Raw genomic sequence first — 21,258 nt, forward strand, 5'->3', positions numbered from 1 at the left:
TCTAAATCTCTAAATCATATTATGCATTTACAACAAAATTTATAACGATATAATAAGTGAGGAGTAATGTATTTGTTTTTTTTTTTTTTAATTTCCGTAGCACCAAAATGAAAAGAAAGACCGGTAGGTTAACTAACAAACTAAACGCTTATTGGGAAATATTTGGTGTTCATTTTCCAAAAATTAAAATCCATAAAACGCAAATAATTATTTAATGACTTAATGTCTTAATATATGGGAGCGCCACGAGTTAGATTTTCAAAAGCGATTGGCACCAAAATATAAATACCTAACCAAATGACCATTTTACCCCTTCATCAAACGCGCCACGTGAGCCACCTTAAAATCTTTGGCCACAAGGAACGCAATCACGAAGCCACAAAATTGGAAAACCAACACGATGTCGCATTCAGATATATTTAAAAATTAAAATATTTTTTCCATAATTTATTTTATTTTATATTTTATTTATTTTTGTTGATGATGTTAACTTTTGTTATTGGCTTTTACGGATGAAACTGAAACTGAAACTGAAACTGAAACTGAAAGTGTGAAACCACCATTTTCGATTCTCAGGATTTGATAGCAGTTTCAGGAGATTTCTCTCTCTTTCTCAGTTCTCACTCTCTCTCCACTGGAAAGTCCTTTTCTTCTCGATTCAGAGAAAAAAATAAATCGGTTTTAAAGAGAAAGATAGAGGAATCCGAGTCTCCGAGCTGAATCTGTTTTTCGAATCTTCGATGTGATCGCCAGGTTTGTTTCCCTTCCGATTCCGATGGGGAAATTTCTCGCCGGTTTCCTTCTCCCTTCGCTGCTTCTAGCAGGTGATTTTATTTTATTTTATTTTATTTTTTGAATAATTTATTTTTCGATGTAATGCGCAATTCGTGTTTATGAACTCACAGTGAGGTGAGGTGCGAATTAGTTATATTTTTGCAATTCTTTTATGTTTTATGATATGTGCTTAGCTCGTAATGATTAGTTTCCTGTGTCACTGACGGATTTGAGATAAGGTTTTGTTAGTTTCGATGAAATGGAATTCAAAATTTACATTAGATTGCATTTGGAGAATTGTTCCTAGCGGAGCTGATATCCTTAAACAAATTCTTTGAAGTTAGAGACTTATAAGAGAGAGTTATTTGTCATTGGTTTTCGTCTTTCCAAGTGAGTGTGAGTAGAAACTAGGTAGAGTAACTATTATTGAGAATATGCATCTGTATACTGTGTGAATTCTGATACATTACTATCAACTTCTAAAAAGAATAAAGAATGACTTATATGATAAAATGCAAAAGTAGAAGCAGCCAGTTATCTACAACTTCAGAAGTTTTTTTATTGTTTTTTGAAGATGGATTTATTTATATAACATGGTTATTTTAGAAGCTTACTCAAGCATGCTACAGAAGGTTCAGAAATATATAATAACTTCTAAGTCCAGGGAAAAATTTATTGAATTTTATTGCCATAATCGAAGCGAAGCAAATACACCCTTTATTGGTGAGAATCATAAGATTAAGATTGAACATGATTATTAGAGTGGCTAACAGTGGAAGGAAGAATGTTAGATGTGTTTTTGCTCTCGAATTCTGTTGTTTGTTACCCTCTGACACTTATGTTTGCCTTCTAGTTTCTATATAATATATATAGACATGTATGGATGACTGTACTCCATTTTCGAAGTATGTGCTGATTTTTATGTGCTATGTTTTATTGCAGCTGCTCTAATCAACTGGAGTTTGATATCACTTGTTGATTTGATAGCGTTTCTTGTTATTCTGTACAATGTATCGCAATTAGGTAAGTGACTTAGTTCTTTTGTTGGCATTAAACTGCAATTTGCTGTTTCATCACAATGTGCAAATAATGTGCCTGCTCTGGGAATTCTGTATGAAATGGAACTCTTTCTCCTTTTGATTGGGTTAATAATTGCTTAACGTTCGGTTTCAGTTTTTGATGTATAATACAAGTTATGGAGTCCATATACCATTTTTTAGTGGATTTAAGGAGGAACAAAAGAAAATGAAGAATAAGATTTTTTTACTCCGGATGTATGATTGTGACAATCTATTGAGCTGCATCTGTTAAATTGTCGCTAAAACACAAAACTCTGAGAGATTCAAAGTTGCTTCTATTTGATGGAAGAGTTGGTAGATTTGTTTATCAGCTTGGATTTGGAAACTTTTTCCCTATGTATTTGTTTATCATGTTGGATGTTAAAACTTTGTCCTCATGAAAAATATTATTCTATAATCCATGGACATATCAGTTAAGTGCTATGACCATGTGTGCAGCATGTGTCGGTGTTAGACCTTGTATGATACACATGCAATAGGCATGTATGTGATGTTTATACTCTGATTTAGCTCAATATATTCATATTGTCTCAATGTTTGATCACTAGATATGTTGCTTTTTTTGTAGGATTTCATTTCCGTAGGAGGCTTTTGTTGCTGTGGCCAGTTGTTATCTTTTCTGTAGTTGCAATACTTTCTCAAGTGACTTATCTGTTAATATGGGCTGCTGAGCCAGTTTCCTGGAGTATACCTGATGCCTGGTGGGCAAAGCTCATTGGGTTTATGATGTGAGATTGATTTATTTATTTTCTTTTCAATTATTGTATGGTTCATCATTTTCGTTCCCAGATGTACTGATTAGTTCTTTTCCTGATGTACTTTTGCAGAGTTCAGTCTTGGAGATCTCCTTATGCAATTTATTTCTTGGTTATACAACTACTTGCACTTATTGTTGCTTTGATTGATATATACTGGAAAAGGTGTCTTCAGGATACATGGCAAGATTCATCCCGGGGTCATTTGTTATCAATTATTGAACATTTAGGTTTGTAAGTAGTTTGTTTGACCCTCTTGTTTATGTTTTTCTCTTCCTTTTGAATGCTTTTGGTTTAGATACAGGATATAAATAAATGGGAGAGAGAGAGTTTGTGTCCTCTCCGTCCCAGGTTTAGATAAGTACACAAAAACTCAACATATGTCCTCGGGCACATTGTTATGTTCCTATCTGGCTATTTTCAGACCCCCTTGCATTCTTCTTTGAGGGAAGCAAAATTTTCTGTATCATGTTGAATGACATTAATTACTCTGGAGTCTTACATTTTTCACTTTTCAGTAAAATCTCTAAGTAACTCTATATTGCACAAAATTGTCTATATATAATACATATGTTTTTCAACCAAGTTCCTCAACTTGAAGCATTTTGTGGTAAAGTCCCTATACTCTAAGGTTTCCAGAAAATAATGATTATATCCAATATAAGGGCTTAGTCACAAAATTTTCAAATAGGAGGACCTAATTGAAAAATATTTGTACCGTATAGGAACTTGTTTTGAAATATTTAGTCTACAATAAACCTGATTGATAATTTTATACACTAGAGACTCAATGACTAACTTCTAAGCTACAGGTCTTAATTGAAAATTTAGTAAAAAACCTTTACTAAAATAAGCAAAATCGGTATGTCTCATTTTACTTTTATCTAGTTACTTGCTTTAGTGTTTATGTACATTCATTAAGTGAAATTACCGGAGTCTTCATCTACTTCTCTTATATATAAAAGCGATTGGGAGGAGTTTGGTGCCCAACATTCCTTTCCTAAAATAACCTTTACATATATATTCATAAAAAACTTTTGCTATTCCTAAGATTTGAAAATAAGACCATTTATTAAGATGACAAAGTACTTATGCTTTCACATTTGTTATTGTTACACATATTTAATCTTTTGATTTTGGCTCTTGATATAAATATTTTTTGTTTCTTTGAGTGAAAGATTCTTAAATACTGGTAGAATATTGTTGATTTTGTATGATTGTGACAACTAAGTATTAATATTTATATCCATGTATAAAATTAATGTACTGATGAGTTTGTGTAAGTATTAATATTTATATCCATATATAAATTATATCTATTGATGAGTTTGTGTAATGATTATTTGAAGATAGCTTTTTTTTGGGTTTCTTTTGGTTTTCGTCTCTCTCTTTTTCTTAGTTTTCGTTTTGTGTAAAAGCATTCATTACTTGGGAAATGTTACAGGGCTACAAAATTATTTGCTTGAAGCTCTATTATGTACAAGTTAATACTTAATAGTGTCATTTAACTAGTTGTATATTTCAATACAGAATAACATATACAGGCTTAGCTGTTACAGGAATTGGGCATTAGCCTGTTACTATATTCACTGTTTTTAAGCTTTCCTTAGGTTTCTCTATAACTTCTTCATCCTCACCTTCTCTGCAGTGTGTTTATTTGTAATTGTCATTCTGTTTTTTCTGATGCCTGCTGTTTTATGTAAATGATGCAATTCAAACCCCCATTGAAAAAGTATGTTCTTTCAATCAACGGAAGTATCTTTTATTCATTAAAAAAATAAAAGATAAAAACTCCCAATTAAAAGTTTGTTCCCTCTTTTAAATTTGATTTTATTATTTTTATGGTTTAATTGAAGGTTCTCATCTTCGGGTGGCATCATGCTTGCTGTTACCTGCAATTCAGCTAGTTGTTGGAATTAGCCATCCTTCCTGGGACTCCCTACCTTTTTTTATTGGTAGTTGTGTTGGTCTTGTGGATTGGTCTCTAACAAGCAACTTTCTTGGGCTTTTCAGGTGATTTTCACCGATGATGTTTCATGCTCTTACTCATCCCTTTCTTCCTTTTGGGTGTATTATAGTCTCTTTTAGTGTCCTTTGCACTTATGGCTGTGTTCATTGTTCTATAGGTGGTGGAGACCTCTTCATCTGTATGCAGGTGTTGATATTTTTCTGCTTTACATATATCAACTTCCTGTGGAATTTCCAACTGCAATTCATCGGATGGCTGATATAATTGGTCTTTACAAAATTTCTGCAAATTCTGAGTGGACCAAAATTTGTTCTAGCATTTCAATCATACTTTACTACACAATGGTATGTGTCTGTTTTGTAACTTTCAATTCAAATTTCATATGGTATTAGAGTTAATGCAGGTGTAACTGAATGTACAACTGTTAGTAATAAAATGTAACTACTGCTGGATGTAATTCCTATCTTACCTCAGCCGAAGCTTGCATTGCAAGTTTCTCAACCCCTCTATATAGACTTAATGTACAAAACATTCATCAGAAATCACATACACAAAAATAGGTCAGAATTCTCTCTCTTCGCTCCTCTTTCCCCCGCCCTCACTGCCTTTTATATTATTCAAGTGAATAATTAATTACATTATGGGTTTTCACTGCGGGACCACTGTCGTACTTCTTGTGATATATTTTGTTGTTAAATTAGGCTGCGTTTGTTTGTAGAGACAGGACACTGAGACAGGGACACTGAAATACAAAATCGTGTTTGGCAGAGGAGACATAGACAGAGAAAATGTGTCCAGAGACACTGAATTAGTGTATTTTGTGTCCATCCTGACAGGAAGGACACGGAGACACTAATAAGGGACACAACTTATTTTTTATTTTTTCTTTCATTATTCTTGTTAATTTTTTTATAATTATATTTTTTATTGTTATATTTTTCATCTCAAATTTTTTGAATGAAAAAAATGAGAATAAATTGAATTTTCATAATTTGTTCTAGTTTATCACCAAACAGAATACAAGAACACAAAATTTTGTGTCTCTGTCTATCAGTGTCTTGTCCTGTCCTGTTCTTAGAAACAAACGCAGCCTTAGTGAGCCTAACATGTTGAGTGTATCACAGGTTAACAAATAGTTAGCTTTATGATCTATCGTTGAAAGTATGTAGATTGCATTCTAACCAAATACTCCAGATAGTGGCATATATGGCTCATTGCCAAAAATATTTACCTCTTTCTTTCTCCCACAACCTGTAAACCTCATCAAAAGAAATTCTGAAATTAATCCAGTGATGCGGGGGACACCCAAGATTCTCCAAAAGTGCCAAACAAAGAATTCCACAAAGAAATGGCCCTGGGCTAGTGTAAAAACAAATGCGAGACCTGTTTCTGAGTCTCCCCAACACATAACACAGACATTTGGGGCAATGGCCCTTGTAATTGTCATTGGTGTTAATTCTGTTAACCATAATAGTCCAAATAAAGGATTTGGCTTTAGAAGGAGCTTTAGATTTCCAAATGAGTTTATTGAGGAGAAAAGGTGCTACCGTGGAGGATTGAGATAAAGACTGAAAATTTGACTTGCAGGTATACAGACCCATAGAATCAAAAGACCATAATCTTTTGCCAAGGTTAGAGGTAGAGGACAAAGGGGCATTATTAAGTAGACCTAAAAGGTTACCTAACTCAATGGATTCTCTATCATTAAGGTTTCTAAAAAAGTGAAAGTTCCAATAGTAGGAAGATTCCTGTATAGATAGAAATCCCTAATAGGAAAGTTATGCAAAGAGGATAGGCAATAAAGACGAGGAAAAGCCAAGTTAAAAGGAGCATCACCTAAGCAATGATCTTCCCAAAAGAGAAATTGAGAATGATTACCAACCTTTGAAGAAAGCAAAGGTCTGAAAGTAGCGTAACCACTGGAAATAAATTTCCAGGGGACAATATCTGTTTTATGCAAAATTATATGACTGTGAAATGTTTTTCCCTTTTTTAGCTATTTGTTCAATTTTTTAGTTTGATTTTGCTGTGTCTGACACTGTTTTGTCTTATTCTTTTTCTGTGATACAGCTGTCTTTCATTAGATCTGATTTGGAGGAGATGGATTTTATTGTTTCCAGATCAGATTGTAGCCTGACTGAACAACTTCTTCCCTCCAAGCATTCGTTCTTCATTCGTGAATCAAGGTAATCAAGTGAAATTCCTATGATTTATTTTGCTTTAGTTATATCTTTCAAGAACACATTTAAATATTTCTTTATCAGTGATCAGTATATGATCTGTATGAAGAAAAAACTTGTTACCCGATTCACTTGATTGAGAATCAGCCAGAATCCATGGAACTATATTATATAAATTGTCCTTTCAAATCAGTTTTAAATTCTAGTTGATCTACCTAGAGGTCTTTGTAACCGCTGCCTCAGCGCCTCTAGATACCATGTAAGTTGATATCTCATTTGAAAGACTACTCAAGATGCAGATATGTTTTGGTAAATCTCCTCATTACCTGTTGATTTGAATTGTCATTCAGAAAGAAACTTTTGGCATGGTAGGCTATAACATAAATTGACCTATCATGACAAGGATCTTCATGCTTGAAAGTAGACTGGGTTAACTAAAAAATGATGGCAAGCTTAATGCATATGAACCATATGTTTCAACTTGAGACAGAGTGCTGGGAATATTCAACAAACACTCTCAATTTAGGATGACTTTTCCTAAGATTGTGATATAGGAAATATCTCATGATCATTATTGTTGTCTGTTTAATAGTAGTTGTTAAAATGTACAGGCTATTTCAAATATATATTTTTTCGTGCTAGTTTAATGAAAGATTCATAGTCACAGAGGGTTTCTGTCTTCCTCTCTTTGGTTTCTTGTTACAAATTCAACAGGTAGTTCTATTACGTTGATTTCCTCATTTTCCTTTCTTTTAATAGTTAGCTTTCCCCTTCGTCTTAATGAATTGTTTCTTGTTATAAAAGCTAACTATGATGTCTATCAACTCAAAATAATCTAGAGTTCTACATTCAATTTCAGTGAACAATCTTCCATTTTCAGTTACCGGAAAACATTTCAAATATGCCTTGCCTTGCTTTCTTCATTGAATGACTTTGCTCATGTGTTTAGTTAGTTGCAGGCACTATGGTAATGGTGTTCAGCAACATATTTCTCATTTAATCACTCTAAACTATTGGCATCCCTATTGTATGAATCTGTTTTGTATTTTGCATACATTACGTAATAATTATGCATGGCAATGTAGGCTCAGATTTAGGCCACAAAGACCCACAAACATTTAACCACTACAATAACAAACTTTCATATACAAGCACGTACGTTCTATCATGTGAAACCATGTGCAAAATCTTTTGAGCTTGAATATTTGTTTTAGGTAAGGAGAAGATATTCAATCAGCCAAATCCCAACATGAGATTGGTCAAGGTAGTAGGTACCTAGGTTCCTTAACCACACCTCAGGTTCAAGCCCAAAGAATGATTAAAATTCTCATTGGTTACCTCGCTCCTTTTTTTCTGGACATCAGTTGGGTTGGGCCAGGTTGGTTGGGTTCCTTGTAGTAGCATCATGATGCTGATGGTTGAATTTGGACAAAAAACAGATGAGAAGTAAATATATGCCTAGTATAGTGAAACATATTCTTCAAGAATTTGTCTATTTTTTAAGCATTCTATATCAGTAGCATTTGTCCGATTTTTCAGTTGATTAGAAATTTGTTAAGAGCTTTTTTCTTTGAGATTATGTTTCAAACTGCGGTCGAAAGAAAGTAATTGCTTGTTTTAATCATTTATCTCTTTCCTTGAATATTTTAAGTCTTTTGCTTCAATTTTGTTACAAGATTTATTTGTTTATTTATTTTATCAAGGAATATTGAATGTGGCCTTCTGCTGAGTCCTTTAATCAAATATGCAGTTCTGGTGTGAAGCACACAAATGTTTTACTCAGAGGAGGTGTTTTCCGGACTTTTAGCATCAACTTTTTCACGTATGGTTTCCCGGTATATATTCCTTAAAACGTATTATAATCCATTTAATGTTATTAACAATGATCTTAGAGTCATTACTGTAGTTTCTACCATTGATATTTATTAACTTCTGCAGAGTATGAAAGTTCACTTGAGCAAATTCATTTAGTCTCTCTCTCTCTCTCTCTCGTGTGTGTGGATAATTACATTCTAAAATTTTGAACTTCTAGAAAATATTTGCAAATTTTGGAGCAGCTGACTACATTAATTGGTTAATTAAGTCAATCTGTGGTTTATTGTACGACTGACGACTCTTTGCTGTCATTTGATCTTTGAAGTTAACTCCACATAGTTGGAAAAAGGCTTGGCTGCTTTTGTTGCAGTAACTAACTGTAGTAGTATGCTTATGGCTTATCCACCTAACCACCCATTGGACACTGTTCGCTATTAGTACAAGTGATTTTTCCTAAGTAGGCGTAATGTTTAGAAGTCGTGAATGGCAATTATGCTGTTCATTTTTTTTTTATATGGGTTCAAGAATGGAAATTCTTTTTATTCTGTTTTTTGTTTGTTTCTTGTTTGTTTGTTTGCTTTTCTTTTTTTTCTTTTAACTTTGGGGCAACTCTACTAATGGGACTTTCATATTAGGTTCTCTATCATGAAATTAAACTTTACAAAATAAAATGATTTCTTTCATAATTATATAATTTCAATCCAAACAGAAAATCTCATAGTAGTTGTGCTAATGGAGACCAACGTCTTCCATGAATGTGCTTTACTGTGCACATAACCTTTTTCTAGTTATCCCTGTGATGCATTTGCAGCTACTTGTTTCTGGTGTCATAAGCATATGCACTAAATCGTGATTTAGTAATGATTTGATTATCAGTTCCCTAAATCATATATAATTTTTTTCAGGTCTCCTTGTTTGCTCTTTCCTTTTGGAGCTTTCATTTTGCAAGCTTATGTGCATTCGGGCTACTTGCTTACGTGGGCTACATTGTCTATGCCTTCCCTTCTTTATTCCGTTTGCACCGCTTGAATGGGCTGCTGCTTGTCTTTATTCTCTTCTGGGCTGTTAGCACCTACGTATTCAATGTGGCATTTACATTTTTGAATTGGAAACTTGGACGGGTAATTAAAAATACTGGATGACAATTCTCATCGAAGTTGATCCTACATTTGAATTATTTATGATATTTTATACTCGTTTGCAGGACATGAAAATCTGGGAGATGGTGGGTCTGTGGCACTATCCGATACCTGGTTTCTTTTTGCTTGCCCAATTTTGTCTAGGAATTTTGGTTGCGTTGGGTAATCTTGTGAACAATTCTGTATTCCTCTGCTTGTCTGATGAGGATGGGCAATCGTCAAATGAGCAGTGCTCAGTAGAAGGTATTAAGTTACAATGTTTTCATACATGTGACTTGTATATGCTAATGCTGCTGAGTATCTACGTGTATACTCAAGCATGTTCTTTTGTTCCAAGCTGTTCATTTTATGTGTCAATATTATATAATTTTTCCAACTTATAATTTTCTTGTTAACTTTCTCCTAGCTCCTATGTACCATTATATATTTTTATTTTATATAATTTCACACCGTTTCTAGTATGGGAAGAGAATATACAAATCCCTCGAACTTATATCTTTATGCAAAGTACTACTTTGACTTCCTAATTGTTCCTTTAACTTATATCTTAATGGATCCATCAATTTGCTAATTACTAATGGTAAGATATTTTCCATTCATTAATATAAAATATTAATTTGTAATATTATTCATCAGATTGTATAAAATTAGTAGTAATAATAATAACAATAATAATAATAATAATAATTGTATGTTATAATTTATTTTGGTTTTCAATTTTAGTAATTTTTATTATCAATTTAGCTATATGAGAAGCATTTAAGACTTGAACAGTAAATAAATTGATCAATAGTTTAAGTTTGAAGTAAAATGATATTACCATTTTCATCCCTGCAAAAATCATACTTTTTTTTTTGTTTTAGTCCTTGTAAATTTTTTTGGTTTTGTTTCACTCAGTCTTTGCCATTAGTTTGTCTCCATTAAATACTGACGTGGCAGATGAAACATGTTAGCATTTAACAAAGACAAACTAATAGTAGGGACCAGGTAAAACATGTTAGCATATTAACAAAGACAAACTAATGGCAGGGACCAAAATGACATTTTAAACTTTTTTGGACCAAAACTCCAAGAATGAAAATAAAAAATAAAATTACAGAGACCAAAACCAAAATTCATGAATATGGGGACAAAAAACCTTATTTAACTCAATCTTATTTTTGTGATCAGTCTAGAAGAAAAACCACCTTAATTGTTTTGTGATTACTTGATCCTGATTCTTTTCTGTTTTAGGTGATTTATTTTGTCAAAAATTTTGGCTGAATACGTTATATTTACTTTCTATTTGTTGCTTTCATATTAATCCTTCTTAATCCACAGAGAAGGGAGAGACTAAGGTTTTGATTGTGGCAACAATAGCATGGGGACTTCGCAAGTGCTCTCGGGCTATCATGCTAACATTGATCTTTCTTATTGCCATAAAGCCTGGTTTCATCCATGCTGTATATAGTATGTTTTAACAAACCCTTACATGTCTGTTTTACATGCAAATAGTCCATTTCAATGATTTACCTTGATTCTTGTACACCATTAATTTAATTCTGGTCTATCAAAGAGTTTCTTTTGCTAGTTTGTTGATTAGCTTCTATTCTGTCTGTTCCTCAGTGATATTCTTCCTGATATATCTTTTGAGCCACAACGTCAGCCGAAAGCTACGACAAGCTCTGATTCTTCTGTGCGAGATTCATTTTGCACTGTTGTACGCTCTTCAAATTAATTTGATCTCTAATGCTTTGGAGAAAAAAGGTTCTGTAAGCATGGAAGTTGTAATGCAATTAGGTATTGATGGAATTTGTTGGTTTATACTTCTTAATATTATAACAATAGCATGTGTCACTTGCAGCATATTAAGCAATACGGAAGGGGAGATTCACTGTCTTTCAAAAATTTGTTGCAGGTCTCGTTGGAGAAGATAGTGACTGGGATTTCTTGGAAGTAGCTTTGCTTGGTTGCTTCTGTTCAGTCCATAACCATGGTTTTGACATGTTATTTTCATTCTCAGCAATCATACAGCATACCCCTAGTGCCCCTATTGGATTTGGCATCTTGAAAGCTGGTCTTAACAAATCTGTTTTATTGTCTATATATTCATCCTCCTCTGTGAGACAAAGTGATGACAGTTTCTCTTATGGTACCTTTCAAAAGTGCTCTTATTTATCTGGAATGACATTATTTTCTATACATAGTGAATAGCACTGTTATATGTAAGATAAATATATGATTATATTCCTAACAATTTGTAGGGAACAATGCTATATTGCTGTAACTCCTTTTGGCAGCTATTGTTTCACTGATTGTCATCCATATTTCATCCTGTTCATTTTTACAGAAAGAAGAATTGCATCATACCTCAGTGCAATTGGGCAGAAGTTCCTCTCTATATACCGATCTTGTGGCACCTATATTGCTTTCTTGACTATTCTTCTCACAGTATATATGGAGAAGCCCAATTACATAGCATTTGGTTACATATTCCTTCTTCTGCTGTGGATTACTGGAAGACAACTTGTTGAGAGAACAAAAAGGCCGCTTTGGCTTCCATTGAAAGTGTATGCAATTTCGGTGTTTATCTTCATATATAGCTTGAGCAGCTTCACAAGTCTAGAGATGTGGTTATCCAAGTTGATTGATCTCTATTTTTATCTTGGATTTGACCCAAAAGCGTCATCTTTTGAAAATGTTTGGGAGTCTCTGGCAGTCTTGATTGTTATGCAACTTTATAGCTATGAGAGGAGACAAAGCAAGCTGCACAAACAGGCTTACATGGATCAGTTGGAGCCAGGGAAAGTTGGGTTTATCAGGCGATTTCTTATTTGGCACAGCCAAAAAATCTTATTTATTGCCCTGTTTTATGCATCTTTATCCCCAATTAGTGCATTTGGTTTCTTGTATCTGCTTGGATGTGTTATCTGCTCCATTTTACCAAAGACGTCTAGTATCCCATCCAAATCATTCTTAGTATACACAGGGTTTCTGGTGACTGCTGAATATCTTTTTCAAATGTGGGGTAAGCAAGCTGAAATGTTTCCTGGACAGAAGTACTCTGATATATCTCTCTTTCTGGGATTGTGTGTATTCCAGCCAGGCTTTTGGGGTCGAGAATCTGGATTGAGAGGAAAAGTACTAGTTATTGTGGCTTGTACCCTTCAATACAATGTCTTTCGGTGGTTGGAAAGAATGCCAAATACAGTCTTGAATAGAGGACACTGGGAAGAACCTTGTCCTTTGTTTGTCTCCTCGGAAGATTCATTTCAGCATATTGATACATGTAATGAGGCAAGTAAAACGTCATGCAATTCACATCATCCAACTGAGATTCAAGAAGGGGATTCTAGCAAGACACTAAGAATTATAACCGCTGGTCATTCCCAAATACCTGATACTCCAAGTTCTAAAACAAGAGGTTCTGACAGCAATAGAAGAAAGTATTTTGGATTTATCTGGGGAAGTAGCAGGGAGAGTCACAAGTGGAACAAGAAGCGGATTGTTGCTTTGAGAAAGGAGCGGTTTGAGACCCAGATAGCAGTCTTAAGAATATATTTGAAATTTTGGGTGGAGAATATGTCTAATCTATTTGGTCTTGAGATAAACATGATAGCATTACTTCTTGCAAGCTTTGCCTTGTTGAATGCAATATCCATGCTGTATATTGCACTGTTAGCTGCTTGTATTCTTCTGAATCGGCATATTATACGCAAAATCTGGCCTGTATTTGTCTTCCTGTTTGCATCTGTTCTCATCCTTGAATATTTTGTCATCTGGAAGGATAGTTTACCTTTTAGTTCGCATGTTCCAAGCGGGGTTCATTGTCATGACTGTTGGAAAGCTTCAACTCGACATTTCGATTATTGCGAAAAGTGTTGGCTAGGTACTTCTCTCCTCCTTCTCTGAATTGCATCTTTTTGGAAGATTTCATGGTAATGCCTTTATATTTGGTTCTATTGGTGAAAGTATTTAGTGTAAAGAGGTTTCCTTTTTAGCCTGAACATTTGGTTCATTATTTCTTTATCATTCAGACAAGTGGATAGTCCTATTTAAAAGTAATAATAATAAAAAATGTTAATGAAAAACTAAATCATTAAAATTTAGTATAAAAACGAATTGTATAATTTAGTGTTAGTTAATTTATTTATCATGTCTACAATAGTTATCTGTTAAATGTTAGATGAAGGGTATAATTGAGCAAAAGTAATTATGACAACAGTAGATGCTATTCTATCCCTTTGTTAGTAGTAGATAAGTGGAGAAGCTAACTTTCAATGTTAATGGAAGGGCACAATTGGCCAAAAGTTATTCTTACCAAGGTAGTTATTCTATCCTACCGTCATTATTAGTAGAGATATTTGAATTATACGGTGTTTTCTTCCTAAATGTAGTATGTCTCTGGTACAACTCAACTAGTGACATCTGTTTGCAAAATTTGAGCTTTCCACTGGTGTATTTAAATATGATGCATTATTTAAATATTATTTTGTGCATTGAAGCCTTCAATAAACTGTTCATTTCATTGGTGTTTCTATTGAAGGACTTGTTGTTGATGATCCCCGCATGCTGATCAGCTACTTTGCAGTCTTCATGCTGGCTGGCTTCAAGCTTCGGGCTGATCGCCTTGGTAACTTTTCAGGATCATCAACATATCGTCAGATTATGTTTCAACGTAGAAACACATTCATTTGGAGAGATCTCTCTTTTGAAACCAAGAGCATGTGGACCTTTGTCGACTATTTGAGGCTTTACTGCTATTGCCATTTGTTGGATCTTGTGCTTATTTTAATATTGATTACTGGTACACTCGAGTATGACATTTTGCATCTTGGTTATCTTGCATTTGCTTTGGTATTCTTTCGCATGAGACTTGAAATATTGAAGAAGAAGAACCAAATCTTCAAGTTCTTGCGCATTTATAACTTTGCTGTTATTATTCTCTCTCTTGCTTATCAGTCCCCTTTTGTTGGTGGACCAAGTTCTGGGAAGTGTGAGAAGAATTACATTTATGAGATGATTGGCTTTTATAAATATGATTATGGGTTTCGGATTACTGCTAGATCTGCAATCGTAGAGATTATCATATTTTTGCTTGTAGCACTTCAGTCATACATGTTTTCCTCTAAAGAGTTTGATTATGTATGTCGATACCTGGAAGCAGAGCAAATTGGTGCTATTGTGCATGAACAGGAGAAAAAGGCGGCATGGAAAACTGCACAGTTACAACAAATTCGTGAAAGTGAGGTCAAAAAGCGACAGCGTAATATGCAGGTTGAGAAGATGAAAGCTGAAATGCTCAACCTACAAGTACAACTCCATAGTTTGAACACGTCAGCCAATTGTATTGATGGATTTTCTCACAGTGGTGAGGGTCTAAGAAGGAGGCGGAGCAATTCTATTATTTCAACCCATGACATTAGAATCCCTGACAAAGAAGAACAGTTTCCTGAGAGACTCGATCATGCAATGAGAGAGGATTCTGTTCTCCCAACTGAACTTGAATCATCATCTACTTCCATGAATGTGGAAACTTCATTCACAGAGGAGTACATGAAGCATTCAGTGGATTCTCCTGTGTGTGAAATTACTGAAATAGATATTGACAACAATTCTAGTGATTCGGACAAAAAGGGGAAGGGGCAAGCAAAAGAACACCCATTGAGATCTGCTGTGCAACTAATAGGTGATGGTGTTTCCCAGGTACAGTCCATTGGAAATCAGGCAGTTAATAACTTGGTGAGCTTTCTGAATATATCTCACGAAGATTCTGATTCAAATGGGCACACAAATGTTGAGGATCAGATATATGACGAGATGGAGAGCCAGAAAAGCCGTGATATGTATGTGGATCGATCTTCATCTGCACTATCTGATAGGAGTTCAGAAGCTGCAAGTCTGCAGTTAGGAAGGATCTTTCGTTATATATGGTACCAGATGCGCTCCAATAATGATATAGTGTGTTACTGTTGTTTTGTTCTTGTGTTCTTATGGAACTTCAGTTTGCTATCGATGGTGTATCTCGGGGCTCTTTACTTGTATGCATTATGTGTAAATACAGGTCCAAGTTACATCTTCTGGGTTATCATTTTGATATATACAGAAATTTACATCTTACTCCAGTATCTGTACCAAATTATAATTCACCACTGTGGGATGAGTATTGATCCTGTCCTGTTACGAGAATTAGGTTTCCCAACACACAAAATTATGTCTTCCTTTGTTGTCAGTTCATTACCTCTCTTTCTTGTCTATATTTTTACCCTCATCCAAAGCTCCATAACACCTAAAGATGGTGAATGGATGTCATCTATAAACTTCAGGTTTAAGGGGAAAGATCTCCATCGAAAAGATGATCCTGCTCGATATAACTGGCAAGAGAAGGTAGGAGATCTACTGAATCAGATGGCTAATATGGTTAAAATGATAATCAGAAGCTTCTTTAGATACTGGAAGTCACTCACACAAGGAGCAGAATCTCCTCCTTATTTTGTCCAGGTGTCTATGGATGTCAACTTCTGGCCAGAGGATGGGATTCAACCAGCAAGGATCGAATCTGGAATTAATCAGTTGCTCAGAGTTGTCCATAAGGATAAGTGTATGGAAAAGAACCCAAACCTTTGCCCTTTTGCTAGTAGGGTTAATGTTCAAAGCATTGAAAGAAGTCAAGAGAATCCCAATGTTGCCTTGGTTGTTTTAGAGGTTGTCTATTCCTCTCCTGTAACTAATTGTTCGTCAGCAGAATATAACTTTTCTTTAACTCCAGCCGATGATGTAGCGAAGGAAATCCTGAAAGCTAAGCGTGCAGGTTTTGTGGAAGAAGTGGGATTCCCTTATCATATACTCTCAGTTATTGGTGGAGGCAAGAGAGAAATTGATCTGTATGCATACATATTTTGTGCAGATCTGATTGTATTCTTTCTTGTTGCTATCTTCTACCAGTCTGTCATAAAAAATAAAAGTGAGTTCCTTGAAGTGTATCAGCTTGAAGACCAGTTTCCGAAAGAATTTGTCTTCATTTTAATGGTATATCTTTAATTTGTTTTTTGATTTCATCCTTCTTTTATTTTAACTTGCCTGGAAAAATTTAGTTAGAGTTATATTACTAAACTAAAAATGGGGTCAGCCATAACCTAAATTATTTGACCCGAATATTGAGTCAACAAAGCAGGCCAAGTATGATAACATTTATGTAGTTCTCTAATAATTTATGCTCTGTAAAAGTGTCCTGGACCTTTGAAATAGTTCAGTTTATTATTCCTTTCTTGTTAAATGGAATGGAATTTTAGATTCATTTTTTCCCCTTGAATGACTAAGTTCTTCAATGGCATGTTTATGAAACATTTTTATATATACGTGAGAATGGTCAGATGATTTATTTGTTATTTTGTTGCTAGAGTTACCATGTCATATATTCTTCTTATAAGAGTTTCTTCTTCTATTCAGGCTATCTTCTTCTTGATTGTGGTTGATCGAATAATATACCTCTGCTCATTTGCCACGGGCAAAGTGATTTTCTATATTTTCAACCTCGTGCTCTTCACATATTCAGTTACGGAATATGATTGGCAGTTAGACCCATCCCAGAAACATGCTGCTCAGTTTGCTCTCCGTGCTATTTTTTCAGCAAAAGCACTTTCTCTAGCACTTCAGGCTGTACAAATTCGTTATGGCATTCCTCACCAAAGCACATTGTATCGTCAATTTTTGACTAGTGAAGTTTCACGGATCAATTACTTAGGATATAGGCTTTACCGTGCATTGCCATTCCTTTATGAATTACGATGTGTACTTGATTGGTCATGCACAACCACATCCCTCACCATGTATGACTGGCTGAAGGTAAGATCTGTAAATATTCATTTGTAAATCAGGTATCTTCATATGCTGAAATTGCATTGTATTTCAGAATGAAAATGCACTAGGGAATTATCTGTATATTTCTTGCTTTACTTCTTGACTGCAGGAAAGCTGTTTTAATACATAGGCAGTCTACAACTTCTGAGTGCTGACATTTTAATCGTCATGTTCCTTTTGGAGATTGAATTTCAGCTTTATTTTTTGTTGTTTTTTGCCTCCTCTATTATGTCCCTGCTCCTCTAATTTTAATTGATTTTGTGGTGTTGTGTGCTTCAATATTTCTGCCCTTGACAAATTTTGCATAACGTCATTTATTTTTCTGCCCCAAATAGCTGTCAGGAAAATAAACACTCACTTAATGATATCAATAAAAATTAATTTAAGTTCATATTGAATGAAATTCTTTTGCTACACATCATTCAGTTTAAAAATGAATGCTACTTGAAAAAGTTATGATGATTCCACTGGTAAAAGATAGTCTGAAGGTGTTGAGTCCCACACTAACTAGGTATTTGTCTTCATATGCCCCATAATCTTGAGATGATATTAGAGACTCATAATTTCTGGGAAACCCACAAATGTCTTTTCCTTTGCACTTCATATAGCAAAATCTAATCCTAGGCACGAGAGGGTGTGGTAAGTTACATCAACTAAGCATATGACCTAGACAATCTTTATAGTCACTTGGGTAGTCCTTCTTAAGCTAGTCTTTGGGAAGGAGTTAATCCCACGTTTGACAGTTGTAAGTTATAGAAGCAGTATTTGGTAATTATGGTATGCACATTTCATTTGATAGTATCAAATACAATTTGTTGATTATGGTATGTACATTTCATTTGGTAGTATCAAATACAATGTAGAAGGTTTCTGCTGTTGCTGAATTCATTAAATTGTTTCTGAAAGAGCAAAATGGAAAACTATGACGTTGCATTATGAATTTTAAAACCATGTCATTGATAAGACCTTTTTCTTTTTTTCATTTCAGCCTTTGCATGTCCTTTATAGATCATAGCCATCTGTTAAATCTCATAAACGGTGGTAGCAACACTGTTAGTTTATCTTATATCTTAAATTCATTTGGAAAATAATATTTTTCAAGTTGTGATGTTTTCTGATTATAAATTCCACTTGGTTCAGAAATTAACCTATGCATCCTTTTCCCCTCTCTGTGATAGCTGGAGGACATAAATGCAAGTTTGTACCTTGTCAAATGCGATTCAGTGTTGAATAGAGCTACACACAAGCAAGGGGAGAAGCAAACGAAAATGACCAAATGCTGCAATGGGATATGCTTGTTCTTTGTATTAATTTGTGTTATATGGGCTCCAATGCTGGTAAGTAGACAACTGAAGCCTTTGATTTCCTAATTTATTAATAGTAGCGGTATCTTTTTCATTCAGATAACTTAATTTTCAGACACATCAGTTTTATGCATTTGCTAGTGTTTGCATATATATGACCCTCAGTTTAATGAGTAAAAAGGTGGTCTTATTCTTATTACTGCTTAAATAGAGTTTAATTAAATTTTGGGTTTTGTGTGCTCTTATTAACGTTTTAAAGATGATAAGTTTCAACTTCTCAAAACTAAGGGGAGCTTTGGAGAAAGGGTTAAGTTGTCTCCATGTGATTTTAATGTCACAGGTTCGAGTCGTGGAATTAGCCACTGATGCTTGTTTTCAGTTAGTCTGCCTACATTTCCGTGACCCTACATAACACAAGATGCTTGTGTACTAAACTGCTTTTCTTCTTCAACTTCTCAATACACTAAATACATTGAAAACTTTAAAATAAATAAAATCTATAATATATACTTTTCCCATGAAAATTTATCATTTTAGTACATCTTAACAAGTGTCTCTAGGGTACTTGATAGCAAAATCAATGTCTTATTATCTTCTCTTTTTTGGGGGTTTTTTTGGTTTTTTTTGGGGGGAGGGGGGTACCTGACCCTATATACATGTCACAAGGTAAGAATAAGTACACACATAATTTCAAAGACATAATTAATAATGGCAATCATAGCTACACCTACACATCCCAACGTCACACATTCATTGCATGCATAATTTCTAAGGGTAACATTCCAGTGAGTACGTTTTGATGTTCCCCATAGTAGTTGGCCTTTATATTACAAGACTGCAGGTTGGACGATTGATCTTATTAACTTGATTTTACTTCTGGAATTGGATGATGTGATTGTCATATCATTTAAGAACCTAAGTCTGCATTATCATTTTACTGAAGTTCAATGTAGAGTTTGTGCATTTTATCAAGTATGCTTACTCATGCATATACTTGATCCTTGGATCACGATAGCATGTAACAATTCATTGATGTTTGTTTATGTTGTTTGTTTCTTTTGCTTACAGATGTATAGCAGTGGTAACCCGACAAACATTGCCAACCCAATTAAAGATGCCAGCTTTAAGGTTGATATCAAGACAGTTAGTGGAAGGTTGAGTTTGTATGAAACTACTCTGTGTGAAAGAATCGAGTGGAATAAACTCGATTCTGATGCCAATCTTGATCCTCATGGCTATTTGGACACATATAATAAGAATGATATCCAATTGATATGCTGTCAAGCTGATGCTAGTACATTGTGGCTTGTCCCAAGTGTTGTTCAGACAAGATTGATTCAGTCCCTTGATTGGTATGATGACATGGAAATTTTTTTTACCTGGATACTTTCAAGAGACAGGCCTAAAGGGAAAGAAGTGGTGAAGTATGAAAAAGCTGTTGATCCTCAGTATCTTCCAAGTCAATCTGATGTTCAAAAGGTTCTGAATGGCTCTATGACCAGCTTTAGGGTTTATAAATTTTATCCGAGATATTTCCGTGTTACTGGTTCTGGTGACGTTAGAAATTTGGATGAGGTAACTTGTCTTCAGCTTTTTCTCTTTTCCTCTGCTATTGAGACTTTTTTATTTGTTTGAAAGTAATACTCTAATAGCGTATCGGCATTTCCTATGTGACTGGTAGAAGCTGATTATCTTCTATATTTATTGCTGTAATCTTCCCTCTAACAAAGCAACCTTTGCTTTTAATATACAATTTAGTTCTAAAATCATAGGGAGGAGACATGGCATTCATTTCTCCGATTATTATGATATATTTTGTACCTTTTGCCTCATATGCTCCTAAATTATTATTAAAAAATTGAATTCAATTTTTCAGGATAGCACTGTCAGTGCTGATCTTGTTTTACATCGTGAGCAATTTGAGTGGTGGGCCTTCCAAGATATTCAGCCATCAAATTTGAGTGGATTTTGTGGAGGCCACACAGGACCTGTAGCAATCGTAGTATCCGAGGAGACGCCACCACGTAAGTTGGCCGGGGAATTTGTTTAAAATATAAGTACATGTCATATTTCACTGTTTTATCTATAATATGCTATTATAATATTTCTTAAGAGTATCTTAATACTTCTACAGAGGGTATTCTTGGTGATACACTCAGCAAGTTCAGTATATGGGGGCTCTACATAACCTTTGTTCTAGCTGTTGGACGTTTTATCAGACTCCAGTGCTCTGACTTAAGGATGAGAATTCCCTTTGAAAACCTACCTTCGTGTGACAGGTACTGCAGATTTATTTCATGAAGATGTAAATCTACAAAGTTCTTCCTCCATTCTCATGAGAATTTGTTGATAACCTTCTAGACAAGATTTGCACCTTGTGTAATTGTATCAACGAGTACTATAG

The 21,258-nt window shown here is 34.5% G+C and overlaps 1 protein-coding gene across 4 annotated transcripts in view; it reads left to right on the forward strand.

Moving 5' to 3' along the window:
• The window catches only part of LOC107626091 (piezo-type mechanosensitive ion channel homolog), a 21,718-nt gene continuing 952 nt past the window's right edge, over window positions 493-21,258 (forward strand). Inside the window, exons 1-20 of one of the 4 annotated variants that reach the window (XM_016328870.2) lie at window positions 494-824; window positions 1,717-1,797; window positions 2,422-2,581; window positions 2,681-2,838; window positions 4,465-4,621; window positions 4,735-4,921; window positions 6,648-6,763; window positions 8,508-8,592; window positions 9,478-9,693; window positions 9,777-9,954; window positions 11,032-11,160; window positions 11,317-11,490; window positions 11,609-11,842; window positions 12,041-13,579; window positions 14,237-16,719; window positions 17,140-17,535; window positions 18,729-18,887; window positions 19,923-20,429; window positions 20,731-20,878; window positions 20,989-21,133. In XM_016328870.2, the coding sequence (XP_016184356.1) occupies window positions 776-824; window positions 1,717-1,797; window positions 2,422-2,581; window positions 2,681-2,838; window positions 4,465-4,621; window positions 4,735-4,921; window positions 6,648-6,763; window positions 8,508-8,592; window positions 9,478-9,693; window positions 9,777-9,954; window positions 11,032-11,160; window positions 11,317-11,490; window positions 11,609-11,842; window positions 12,041-13,579; window positions 14,237-16,719; window positions 17,140-17,535; window positions 18,729-18,887; window positions 19,923-20,429; window positions 20,731-20,878; window positions 20,989-21,133 (7,301 nt within the window). In that variant the 5' untranslated portion in view covers window positions 494-775. Of the gene's footprint in view, window positions 825-1,716; window positions 1,798-2,421; window positions 2,582-2,680; window positions 2,839-4,464; window positions 4,622-4,734; window positions 4,922-5,687; window positions 6,477-6,647; window positions 6,764-8,460; window positions 8,593-9,477; window positions 9,694-9,776; window positions 9,955-11,031; window positions 11,161-11,316; window positions 11,491-11,608; window positions 11,843-12,040; window positions 13,580-14,236; window positions 16,720-17,139; window positions 17,536-18,728; window positions 18,888-19,922; window positions 20,430-20,730; window positions 20,879-20,988; window positions 21,134-21,258 lie in introns of those variants that run through there. The other 3 variants (XM_021116445.1, XM_021116446.1, XM_016328871.2) reach the window with 3 other exon arrangements.

The sequence above is a fragment of the Arachis ipaensis genome, chromosome B02, assembly GCF_000816755.2.
Source record: "Arachis ipaensis cultivar K30076 chromosome B02, Araip1.1, whole genome shotgun sequence".
NCBI classification, from domain to species: Eukaryota; Viridiplantae; Streptophyta; class Magnoliopsida; order Fabales; family Fabaceae; genus Arachis; species Arachis ipaensis.